The sequence below is a fragment of the Diplotaxodon limnothrissa genome, linkage group LG16, assembly GCF_057381915.1.
Source record: "Diplotaxodon limnothrissa isolate DT_005_m linkage group LG16, D_limnothrissa_male_GT1.1, whole genome shotgun sequence".
Taxonomy (NCBI): Eukaryota; Metazoa; Chordata; class Actinopteri; order Cichliformes; family Cichlidae; genus Diplotaxodon; species Diplotaxodon limnothrissa.
In genome coordinates, this window is record NC_140611.1 from 17949204 (window position 1) to 17962791 (window position 13588).

At 39.5% G+C, this 13588-nt stretch overlaps 1 protein-coding gene across 1 annotated transcript in view; it reads left to right on the top strand.

Annotated features, from left to right (window-relative positions):
• Nucleotides 1-5759: 5759 nt before the first annotated feature.
• The window catches only part of il1rapl1a (interleukin 1 receptor accessory protein-like 1a), a 150553-nt gene continuing 142724 nt past the window's right edge, over nt 5760-13588 (top strand). Inside the window, exons 1-2 of the mRNA XM_085374071.1 lie at nt 5760-5775; nt 8773-8874. Coding sequence (XP_085230197.1) covers nt 5760-5775; nt 8773-8874 — 118 coding nt within the window. The remainder of the gene's footprint in view (nt 5776-8772; nt 8875-13588) is intronic.

The following is a 13588-nucleotide window of genomic DNA, read 5'->3' on the forward strand; positions in this document are numbered from 1 at the left end:
TTATTTCTTCCACTTTCCTCTCCATTTCTTTTAGTTCTCTCTATTCCCAGCCTGTCCTTAGTCAAGCAGAGAATCGATTTTTAAACAGGCAGGACTCTGGGGACCGAGCAGAGAACCATTATTGGCCTCGTTTAGGCTCCATTGCTACTACGATGGCTTCTCCAGACAATAGGACAGACTGTCATGGATACCAAATCGTAAATGCACATTCCAGGTGAAAACCGCTCAGGCCAGCATTTCCTTTCCTCAAGGAGCTTTGTTTTAAAGGGAAAAAAATAGACATATACAGTCTTTTTAAACGACTGCAATGCCTCTCTACACCCCATGTCACAATCAAAAGCAAGATAGGATGGGAATATAGCAAATGTATAGTCTTTTTTCCCGCGCTGCAAGCTACCTTTTTACCTTTCCAGCGCTGCCTTAGTTTTTGTGGAATTGCAACATATGGTGATGTGTTTCTACTGCAGTGGCTGCTGATTCCTCATCGGGCACGCTGCGCTCCTGTACAGCAGCTGCATGTCTGTCAGGCAGCTGAAGCGTGCAGATCCAATCAAAGTCCTCATTTTCTATCTCGGTTTGAAAGTTTCCCTGAAAGCTTCTGTGGCAAACCTTTTTCATGACAGACGTTTTATCTTGTCACAGTCAAGAGAGCACAGGTGGAATTAACAATCCCTCACTTCCATTAATTGTCCCCATAGTTCATGACAGTGAACCAGCATGCACAAAAGCAGCACCTCGCTTATTTGGAACTGAACCATCATTACTATACATGCCTGGATTGTGTAATAGAGTCCCAACTTGCATGTTTTCCTTCACACTTTTGTTTTTCACACTGAGAAACAGAGAAAAAAACCTGAATTTGAGAAAATTTTCTATGACTGTCTCTCTCTCATAATTCTCAAAGTCTTTTACCTAGAGGAGAAAGTGTTTTGTTTGAGTTGTCGCACTTTTAGGCAAGTGTGTTGACACTTTAAGATATACTTGGATGTCCTCTAACTTCAGATGTCAATATCAGACTGCAGTTTGGCAGATGAAGGATATTATGCTCCATGCCTAAAAAAATCAGAATCAATTTAAGCAAATCAATAACCATTTGGGGATATTTTTATTCACTTAAGTTGATGAGAGGATACAATTTAGCAGGTACTTGACTAGAATCTATTGCTGTTGCCTGGCTACATGACTCAGGTATCATGAGAAATTGATGTGTAAATTACAATGTGTATATAATAACTGTATATTTTTGTGTTGATTATACAATAATAATAATAATAATAATATGAAGAACTTTATTAATTCCTTACATGCGGACTAGAGGGATCTTATTCCAGTTAAAAGTCCCTTTTAAGCCGGCCAGTTACCAGGTTAGTGTCCTATTGTGTTTTAGATCTTTTGCAACCTGGGAACATATCAGCTAATCTGCTGACTATGCCTCTGGGGTAGCCGGGCCAAGACCTTCTCCTCTGTGCCCCAGTCACTTTTTTTTTTATCAACGGAAAAAAATTCTTAAAAGATAATTAAAATGAAAAAAAAGAAGAAAGAAAAACCTTAATTCTTTTTTGAGTACAGTTAATAGTTGCACTTTGGCAAATTCATTCTGCCCTTGGCTCTTCGCTAACCACATGCAGCTAACCATGCAGCAACTGGTTTGTAAAACTTGGACTATAAGAAGACTGTAAATAGAAACCAAACATGATATATCAAATATCTTGTCCCCTGGCTACAAATTCTCCATTGTTGTATACAGATATGCATTTATATAGATTAAACATGACATGCCTCATTGGCATTAAGTCACCATTTGTTGCTTTTTTTTAATTTGTAAAATAGATTTAACAGTGTACTGTTTTGAAAGAGTTACTGATAATTGCTTTACATTTCAGCATGCATATTTACTATTATAAACTAAAAAAAACCCATGTTTGCAATGAGGAAAGAATATGTTAAATATAACATAACGCCTACAGAGTTCACTGAACTGCGCTGAATCTTCACTGATGCCAGAACAAACTGTGCACATTTGAGCTTGTTCTTGCAATGTAGCAATTAGAGCAATAGCAAATCAGAATAATATAATAGCCACCCATCCATCCACAACCTGGACAGATTGCCAGTCTATGGTGCAGAGTAAAAAGTGCTTTAGATGAAACTTGTCAAATATCACATCAAAATATAAGGCACAACATTCATCCATATTTAAAATGTTCTATGTTTGTGTGCACACCCCAGTTTGTTTACCATTCTGTGGAAGTGGTGTGCTTGCATTTGCCAGTGTTTTTAGTCTACCTGCGTGTCAGTTGTGGTCCAGCAGCCCCAGTGGGGTGTGTACACTAAATGGGTGAGGAGAGCGTTGGCCCCTGCTCTCCATCAAAGGCAGCATTGACTAGAAGCATAAGGGCGTCTCTGTGGCCAGTCATCCTTGGACAGCTGACAATGGCCTGGGCATGGGAGACCTGGCTGAAAGCAATCAACAACTGCAGGAAAATGCTTCTCTGCTGGTGGAATGTGTGTGAAGTCAGACCTCAACAACCCACGGCCTTTACTCTTGACCGATCATGAGCAAACGGCTTTAGTTTGCCTTGAAGCTCTTCTAATTAATTATATACACAGCACTGCATTTTATGTGCTTGAATGTGCTTTTTACGTGCATGTGCAGTCTCCGTGTGTTTATGTTCGAAGTTCAGAGAACAGCAGGGGTGTGGATTGGCTCAGGATCGTGTGGTAATTAATCTCAATCAGTGAAGAGGTGCGTGTTGGGACTGAGGCAGGGCATAGCTCACAGCACCTTGCTCGTTAGCTCTAACCACCTATGGCCAGCCTCTGGAGATTAACGAGGGCTGGTCATGGTCAAAAGCGGTCAAATGTGTTTCAACGAAAGCTCACCCAGTGTACCACCGAGCTTATTTTTTATTCCGTGGCAGTGATTCACATTACAACTGCACAATGCCGCTCATGGGGCCTGACTCACACTGTGACACATCTGGCAAACAGCAGAGCAAACACACATGTGCGCGCAGATGCCACATTGAGCAACATGAGGAACAGGTAAACATACAGTAAGCATAGTTACAGTATGCTGTGCCATTTACTAGCTATCCCAGCATGAATCTCTTTGACACAGTGACACATAGAAACACCTATGACTCATTCAGTTGTGCTTGTCTTGTTCATCTTCATCTGGCTGCTCTGCTTGCTGGTGTCGCATTTGATGTTAGCGTAGCTAAATCTACAGATGAAGAGAAATAACGATGAAAGTTAGAGAGCTGCATTTGCACACAAATTCACGTTCATTTTTTAAATAATTTAGACTTTCTCTTTAATTTAATTGAATTCAGTGTTGAACCTGCTTCCTGTTATCAGTAATGTCAGTCAGTTTATTTATCTCTAAGAGGGTAGCTTCAAAGGTAATTTTACAGTCACTGGCTGCTGATGCTCATAAATAATGCAGAGTTTTATAGAATAGATGGTGGTATACAAATACCACATATATATATATATGTATGCACACATTTCCATACACAACATCAGGGTTATGATCTGTATTGTCCTACCTGCACTTAGCAGAGACCGCTAATGAGAGACCCCTGTGCTCTTTCTTGAAGAACTCGTCGTAATCAACGTCATACCTTGTTGGATAAATAGTCTAGGTTAAATTTGCCTCTTTAAATGTTCACTTTTACATATGTTATCTGTTTCACATTTTCACTTGGACCGTCTATTTTGTTATATTAGAAACAGTAGACGACATAATGTAGAAGTTAGAGCTAAAGGGAAGCAGCGGGGATAACTCCATAACTCCACGGACGCAACAAGATTTGGTCAGAGTCACGTCTTATGATGTACTTTACCTAAGACCACAGCGTGCTCTGCCTTCAAATTAGATTAAATCTCTAAATCACATGATCAATCACCCATGGCTTTCTATGCCAAGATGGCGGCGTTTTCCTTCTCTCTCTTAAGATGGCATAACTTCATCCTATATCAGCAAGGTGTTTTTGGCCTGTAATTACGTGAATTTGTGTGCACTGCCTTGAGAGATAAGAAAAAATTGGAAATGAGAATAACATACTCAGGTCTGATGGAAGCACACACGCACACACACATAGACAACATGAACAGAACAATGGGGGTGTGTTAGCAACCAATAGCCTGAGGTGATAATTGAATTTGGGAGGAGATATTGCTATCCCGTAAGATACAGTCCCGTAACAATGGCAACAGACACTAAATTCCTCTGCTACTTTGTCAGGGGTGAGTCAGAAGGTGGTGGGCCATGCACCTCATTTTCTGGTAAAAAACAGCAGGCAAACGGCATGTGTGCTACTGTGGGTGATGATGTGTGCATGCTTCATGCATCGCTGAAGCGTGGATCTCACGCCATGCCTCTGTGTGTGCCTCCTCAAACACACCTGCTCCTGACGCCTCAGAGAAAAAGCTTGGCTCTTAACTATACAAGCAACAGAGCAGTGTCATATTAGAATAAACGGATAGTACATATTGTGATTCACTTACATGCTGTACTTTTATATATTTTTAATTTTTAAAACCATGAAACGTTTTTTATTGGGCACTTTGAAATTACCTTTCGAGCTTTTTTCTTGTCCTGGATGTTATATAGCTTAATACATTCAGAAGAAGTCGGTCAGGCTAAGAAATGTTTACATTGTATGTTTAAGTCAAACTCAAACTTTCTTTGTTTTGGGACACTAACCATAAAAGTGTTATGGTGTACGTTTCCACTGAGCATCATAAAATGATGAATGAAGCGTCGAGGATTGCAAAAACATTTAATAGAGTCTACACTAAGGTAGTCAAAGAGCTGCTTTACTGAGTTTACATGCGGATGTCTAATGTGTGTAGTTTCACTCAGTCCTCAGTCTGTCCTAAAAAGCACGCTGAGAATCTGTCCTGTGGACCGTTCTTGTTTTTAAGTTCCTTTTTTAGCTCGTTTGTGTTGGGTTAAACAGAGGTGACAGGAAATGAGGTGGGTTTTGGGTGTTTGTATGGTTTGTTAGGGGCTGCATGTGAAATGCACAATCCTTCTCTGTGTGTGAGGATAGCAGGCTGGTGATGTCATGGCTGGCAAGGCCCAAACTGAGATTGTGAAGGCGTAACGCGACCGGGATTCAGAGCAGGGTCACTAACATTGTTCTGTTGAATTAGGCTGTAACGGAGGGGCACCTCCCCATACTGCACAAACCCGCCTGCCAATCGTTTTGTTTAGTGAATCAACTTTTTACAACTAATTACGGTTTTGTTTTCTTTTTTGTGCCTGATGCCAACGATTGAGAGCTTAAAGCAAAAATATTAACAGGAATTATGGGTGGTTCTTTGTGTCTGGGGGTGGGCGTCCGGGTACACACCGGCTCACTCCTTGGCGGCCGCTTATCAGGGCCTGGAGCCTGGGGCTCGCTCGGGCCACTTCAGAGGTGGGGTGCCCCCGGCCTCTCGGCCTGGGGCTCGGTCACTCAGGCACAGCTGGCTGCCGGCGGAGCTCACGGGCGCGTCACTGCAACTCCCCCTGGCTTCTGCTCCGCGGCTGCTGAGTGAGCCCTCATCTGGGACTCTCCTTAGCTCTTACTAGAACAGTGGCGCGGCTGCCCCTCTGTTGGTCTTCCTTGGTCTCTTGTGTTCTGGGGGCCTCTGGATGTCTGGAGTTTTGATCTCCTCCATACCTGCTTCATACCCTGGGGGACGGGGCTGTGGCTCCCCACACTCCCTAGCAGATCGTTACATGGAGAAACCTTTGGAATGCAAGCATGCTGATCCACACAGGTATGCACACAGGTGTACACACAGGTGTACACACGGGTATTCACAGACGCGGACTACAGCTTTCTTGGCTGCTGCCTCAAAGCACATTGTGCACTGTCTATCTTGCGTGCTGCACAATATCGTTTATTACTTAGTATCTACTGATATTTACTGCTAGCTAGTTTATTGTGATGGTGCCGTTTTTTTTATTATGTTGCTCTTTGTTGTTTGCTTTCTCTTCTGTTTTTTTTCTCCATACAGGTGACCCAGGTGTTTTTTTTTTTGTTGTTTTTTTTTTTTCTTTCTTCCCCCCCTTCTCACCGTCTCTTCTCCTCTTTGGTTTTCTTTCTCTCCCTCTCTTTCTTTCATTCTTTCTCCCTGTCCTATCCCCCAGTCATGTCTGTCCCGTTTGTAGGAACTGAAAATAAAATAAATTCATAATTATAATAAAGGTCAATCAAATGGACCAATATGGCAAGGCCATGATGATCCACTTGGTAAAATAAATCCGCTTGGCATCTTTCTTGGCCTTAAGACAACAATTCTGATGGCTAAAGATCCAAACGGGACACAAAAAAAAAGAAAAAAAAAAGGAATTATGGGACGATAGAGACCAGAGTTAAACTGATCATTTTATGGTTACATGGTGCTCATTTTAGCCTCCATGACAGTTGATATAGCAGAATGCTTTAACACTGAATACCAAGCTGATCACATGACTGCAGACCGCAGAAATACAGTGAGGACACAAAACGAAAGAGAGACAGCAAGCTAACTATAGAGTAGAAAAAAGAAAGGTACAGTATGTAAATAAACTACCACGCCGTGACAGTATTGAAATCTTTCTCTGTGCATGTGGTCCCTTGACTTTTCAGTTTTTTACCTTTTTTGTTTATTTTTTAGCTTCGTCTCCCTTGCTGTTTTAAACTTAAACAGTACCGCTGCATTAGTTGTGGAATAAGTTTATCTTTAAAGAGGTATAAAGTCATTAAGACTACTATAGTCTGGGGATATATTTCGGATAGGTGATTACATAACCATAAACCATCATGGAGTTAGAGCTGAGGCTAAAAACACACATTCACAACTCTCCAGCTTATTGCTATTAAAGAAACAAAAAAAGGAGGAGCAAATCAGCTGTGGTGTTTCACAGGAATTTTATTGGCATAATGGTGTTTATTGACTGAGAGTTGTTTCCTAGCAGAATGTGATTGAGGAGCAGAGAAAGAGCTCTTTTTTAAAGTAGGAGCTGTGAGTGTCGTGTAAACACACGCTGAGAGAGGCCCCTTTCATTAGCTATGCTAATCTGCAGGGCACGTGACTAGCTGTGGATTCCAAGGTCCCTCCTGGCTCTGTCTCTCTTATTTTTTGTCTTCAAAGAGCCTATCTTTTCATTTCAGGTTCATTGGGTCAGTTCTGTGTGTGTTGTTTTCTTCATTTCTATGCAGTTTGATTGAAAGAAACATTATCGAGCTATTGCTCAATCTTCCCATCCTGTCCTAAAGAATTTTGGTTATCTGGTACTAAAGACATACTCCTACACAAGTAGATATAAGAGTTTCTTTGCACCACGGAGTTAACTCTCGCCCCTCCTTTGTTATCCGTGCTTCAAAAGAAACAACACGAGGGATTTCTGTCTACCTTTGGATAAAACATAGGAAAAAGGAACTAGCAAGGAATAAAAAAAATAAAAAATCTTAGACGTGAAAGAAATTGAGCATTTTGGGAATTAGATTTCACATTCTTGCCATGAGTCAGACATAGTAATAGGGAAGCAGAAGCCAGCAGCTGGCTAACTTAGCACTAGACTTAAAATAAGGCATGAGCTCCTTTATATTTCAGTAACATTTCATTAACGGTTCATCAATATGTTTTATCTTATGTCATGCCATTAAAAAGCCTAAAACGAATGGAAATAGGAGACACTTTAGAAGCTTTTGTTTCTGGTCTAAAACAATGTTGATCTTAAGGAAATTATAATTTCATTATAATTTAAACAAGGCTTTCTTGTCCAAAATGTCATCCTCCTAACAGCTATCAGGTCAGCAGCAGCTTGCTGGGGGTTTGAGTCAAATTATGTTTTAGCCAGAAGCTAAACAAACACATTTCGAGACCATGCAAATGCACTCTATTTTGCACCTTGCATGTTTACCACAGTTCTGTAAGCATTCATATTTAGGCATGCAAAAAGGGGGTCTTAAGATTATCCTAATCCTAAACATGTCAGTGGCAAATTGGGTGATGCTAACAGGTCAAATGGTAACTAATTTACTTCCCAATTGTGATTCTTGTTTGATGTCTCGAAAAATTTATTACATAGATGAATATTGGCATGAGTATAACCTTTAAGCTAATAAACAGTTTCTTTTTAAATTTATACAACAGCTGTAGCACTATTTCAGGACCTGGCTATTAAGGGGTAATTACTACATGTTAGATTATGTCATTTACTCAGAGAAGATGAGAGGTAGAGAGCGAGTCACCTCCATTAATTAATATAATAAGCGTCGATATAAGGGGTATAGGTGGGATATTTCCTACATCACTTTGAGTCAGAAGGTAATCATTTTAAATTGCCTTAAGCTCCCACCTCCTCCCAACCCTCTCGGTTTTTAATGAAAATGGCGATTAAACTGGTCGTTCTTACATATGTAATTATTTCTTTATTGATTTGTCAGCATCTTATGGAATGGTGTTTCATAAAATATATCCCTTTAATGATAACTCGTCTGAATTTCAACCACGAAAGAAAATCAAGAATGACCCCCCCCCCCAGGGGAATGTGGAAATTGGTACGTTGATTTAAGTGTGTGAGTATGTTTAAGTTGGTGTGCAAATATTTGCACAAAAGTGTGTGTGTGTGCACGCTCTCTTTAGTTTTTGCAGAACATCCCTCTGCACTGACACTTACTCTTGTCTAGTAGTACAAAGAGGTACTTGATCTCATGTAATGGCAGTGACTGATGGCTCTTTCTCTCTCTCCTGCCATCCCTATTCTCCCTCCTTCGCTCTTTTTAGGCTGTGAGGACGGGGGGAAGATGAGACCTCCCAGCCCTCTGATGATCCTGCTGTACATCACCCTGTCCAAGAGTGTAAAGGTGGTCTCTAAGAGAGGCTCAGGTATTTTACTCCTATTTCTTATGTGCATGCACAGCCTCTGTGTCGCTGTTTTCATGCATGTGTGTGAGTAGACTCCAATGTTTACAACTGCTAATATTAATGGTTGGCGCCACTGGCTGATTTAATTTGAAGACTTATAGTCAATTTTTATGATTAAATTGTTTTGTGTAGTTGTTTGTTAAGTTCTGTCGGTGCTAAATATCAATATTCGAGAATTTATGTTGCAGTTATTATGACTATTAGACTGTGTTCAGCCTGTGAAAATGTATTGTTTCTTGATAATAATTGAAAATAATCCACCACTTAATTCTGCAGTTGTCAAAAACTGGTAATAGATAGGTAATTGCTAAGAATCTAACAATGGAAAGCAGTTCCTGCTTTTATTTTTTTGTATTTGTCTCTAAGGTGAGGAGTAGGGCTGCCACAAACGATTATTTTGATAGTCGACTAGTCACCGATTATTTTTGCGATTAGTCGACTAATCAGATCATGCATCCATTGGACGTAAAACTACAGCTTATTGCACCAGCAGCATCTGCTCTTATATAACTATCATTAGCTTACAGCTTTAAGTGTTTAAGGTATGTGCTAACTAAAAATAAAGACAAGATGATAGTTTATTACATTTTAATGAAATTTGCAGATTGTGTTGGTGAAGTTTAATAAACTCCTTGCTACACCGGAGTATATTCTCAAACATCTCACACTTCTGATAATCAGCTGTCTGCTTGATGTTTATTCAGCTGTGTAAAAACTATAACTTTAATCTCAGCCAAACCGATTTACTCAGGAACAAATAAAATACTAAAAAAGGCCAAACAATAACATTTTTAAGTTATCTAAGTGACTTATATATGTTTAACCTGAGTAGCGAAAGACGGCAGTGGGTTTGAAAACGATTTGCTGGGAGTCCGGTGTTCTCACCGGGTCTAGTAAGCCTTGCCCCCGGCTCGCTATCGAGCTAGTGGGTAACAGACGTCTCCGAAAACGTCGGAGCGCTTTTGAAAATATGTGGTGTCTTGATAAACTGAGCAGATATTTGAGGTTTCCACAGCTACATTCTCGCCTGAAAATATGTTAAACGTTTATTTTGTGACCCAGAAAGAATAATAAGAGCAATATTAAAACTAAGTAGCTGCCGCCATTGTTGGAAACTGAGCTGGGCTGCGCTATGGATTCTGGGCAGTGTTGCCAACTCCTCAGTAAGGAAAATCGCTATTGGTTGTCCTAAAAGTCGCTAGAAGTCGCTAAATGACGTCATCGCCTAATTTGCATAATTGGTCATGCTAATCTAATTGTAACCTATGTTGTTGGAGAGAGAAATAACATCGTGGAAGAGACATAAAGTGAGTAAAAAACATCCTAAATGCATTTAGAGTTTATTTAGAACTACAAATTAAATTTCTTTTAGCAATTATTGTTTTTTTTTAATGTCACAATTCCAACCCTGTTCCTTTATCCGGGCTTGGACCGGCAAAAGTGACCCGAAATAGGCACTCTGGTGGAGTTACTTTGTGTGTGTGTTTATAAGTAGTTTTAAACCTTGTGATCCACAAAACAACATAAGAGTAAAAGAGTAAAAGAAGAACTGACTGCGTTACAGCACCCGCTGCTTGTTAAGAGTAAAAGTGACACGCGCTTTCACGTCTTTTTTGAAAACTCGCTAAATATAGCGACAAAGTCGCTAAGTTGGCAACACTGATTCTGGGACAGAGCTACTTCTTCTTCGTGGTTTAACGGCAGCTGGCATCCTTGTACATGCAGTGCTGCCATCTTCTGTTTCAGTCCGTTATTACACTCTTAAATCCTACTACTTATCCCTGCGTCTTTTGTGATCTTACAAAGCTTCAAACGATTTTGATAGGAGTATGTGACTTGACGGGGCAGCATGGGCTACAGTAACAATCTAATAACTTGCATATATTTTATGCATAATTAGGCCGTTCTCAGAATTGAATCATTTCACTCAATAAAAATGTGTTAACTGAAAAACCACTCCACATAAGTACACTTGTTATAGTGTCAGCACAGGTATGCACAGTCTATTCAAAATAATGATTTTACCATTTTGATAGTGAGAATATTTTAACTTGACTGCTGTTGTGTCCTGGTGGATTGTTCACATTTTTTAAATTCTACAAGAAAAGTTAATCAAAATACATTTATGAAGGTCATGTAAGAAAATTGTGTCTGCTCGTTGGTTAAACGTGCCATTGTGTTAACTTGTATGAATTATGCATCGCATTGATTAATTGTCTATGGATCTCTGTTCCTTCAGACTGAGCATCTGGGTTCTCCCAAACTGGATTTGAATGTCATCAACCCTTTAAATGGCTCAATACCACATTAATATGGATAGCATAGGTGCTGTCCTTTACCTGCTCATTGACCAGAAGCTCTGTATTACACATTGTGATAATTTAGGTGTAAAACTGGTGTCGTAAAGCCAGTGTATCAACTATACCTACTTAACTAATCAACTATAGGGCACTGTGTCTCGTATATCATCTCATTTATGTGCTGCCACCATCAACATTATACAAGATTTCCACTATTAAATACCCCTGTCGCAACCTACCAGTAGAAAAGTACCTATTAGCAATATCTATGGGAGTGATAACAACTGATCATGACCGTTTAAATAGATGACACTAAACTACTACACTCCCACAATTAACAGGAGAGCATTACTTCAATGCAGACCCACACAATGGCTGTTGAACATCTCTGATGGAAATAGGCAGGGAAAATAAGATCAGCTTTCTAAACACCCCTTGAAAATATACGATGCATATTTTATGAGTATGCAGAATAAAAATGATAAAAATGGTACATTCTTTTACGGCAGTGTTGCATTAAAGGCATTGGTAAATGCGGCCATTAAACTACACTAAACTTTAGATCAATAACATGTAAAAGTGGTGCTTGGCCTCGTACAAGTGGTGACCTTCCTTACATGCAAATGAGTATGAAAATGATAATAAAATAGTCTATTCAAAATACAGCCAGTGTCTCAGACATTCAAAGTATACCTTGTAGGTCAAGGTGAGAGCACTTATGCATTGCTAGTGATATGTTCCACCATTCATCTTTGACTGGATAAACCACGCCCACAAAGCCATTGTTTAAATGTTGTTTAAAAAATGAATGTTAGACAGTAGGGTAAATGAATTTCAGTCGTTAATTTGATCCTTAAATCAGTTTTGTAAGTGCACAACAAATATTTTTTCTGTGTTATTATTATCAATCATTTTTCTGTCTTGTACATAATTACAAATAAGATTTGTAATTATGTTCTCTGTTCTGCTTAGAGTACAGTCAGTCAGTGAGTGACTAAGTTGAAATTGGTTGACTCCATGTTTTTGCTTGTGTGTCCGTTTTGTATGACCCTATCCACATACACTAGTACCTGTGTGTTTGTATGATTTGGTCTGTGGAGGATTTTGGCATAGATCAGAGTCAGGATAACACATCCGGTCAATCACGTATTCCTCTGGGTCCTTCGGTCAATTATTGATGGCGGTAAACTCAATATTACCTCTCAAGTGTGGGCTCAAAGACATCTGACTGACACAATGAAGGTAAGCTAGCCTTTTCGCAAGACTGCGCTCGCCTCTCTGCCAGCAGCTCAAAGGGAAGCCTGAAAGATTATAAAAAGATTATCAATTAGGTCATGGGGAAAATCAAGCTCACAAAACAGACACTGTCATTTTAGCTCCATTTTTTCTCTGTCTCACACAAACTAATGGAACATCCAGCAGTACTGAATTTGGACGGTAAATCCATCAATAAATAATGCCTTCTTTATTTGTGTTCAAAAAGAATAATGAAAAAGAGTAAATAACTCATTGCTGCAAGTTTGTAAGGATAATATTAGTGTTTATGCATCTGTTTCTCTAAATGGAAAATGGTGCTGAAAAATTAATCTTTTTACTTACCTATTTATTTATTGTTTTATTTTGAATAATTGATTTTGCCCGAAGACAATTAACTCAAAAATGGTTTAATTGAAAAATATATTTTCCTGCACCTTCAGCTTTGATCACTGGCTGCTGACAAGCTGAAGGGAATTGAGGTTAAAGATGAAATGTAGCGGTACAGAAGATTAATTTGCAGATAAAGCCACACGATAGGTGATTGTTTTCTGACTCAGAGGTTTGGGATATTTATCTTCTTGGCTGGAGATGAAGAGATTGAGCACACACTTCCATGGCTGCTCTCAAATTAACAAATCACCATCCCTGAACTGGGTTTTCCAAACCAGTCCAAAACAGAAATTTTGGAAGATAAAGTTTGAGACAAAGAAAGAAAAGCTTGGGCTACTCTTCTAATGAATTGTTTGTGGGGCATTCTCTTTCCGATGGGAAAACTCTATTGTTTTCATTGGGTTACAGAAAGAAGAATTTGACTCCACAACCTTGAATAGTTTCGGGTAAGAATCAGTTCTGAGGGCTTGATTAGCCCTCAAGAGATACTGTATGAAGCAACAATACAATTGATTTTTCCCTCCCAATGTCTGGGTGTCATTCCCAGCGTTCCCCAAAATCCTATAATTATTCAATGTGAAGCCTGCATTTCCCAGAATAATGAGTTTCCCAAAGGTCTGAAAGCTGTATTTGTCTCTTTTTCCCTCGCTCTTTATGGCACACTTGGTACTACTCATGCTTTTAATGACCCTTCAAGCTCAGAAGAATTATATATCAATTGGGGTAGA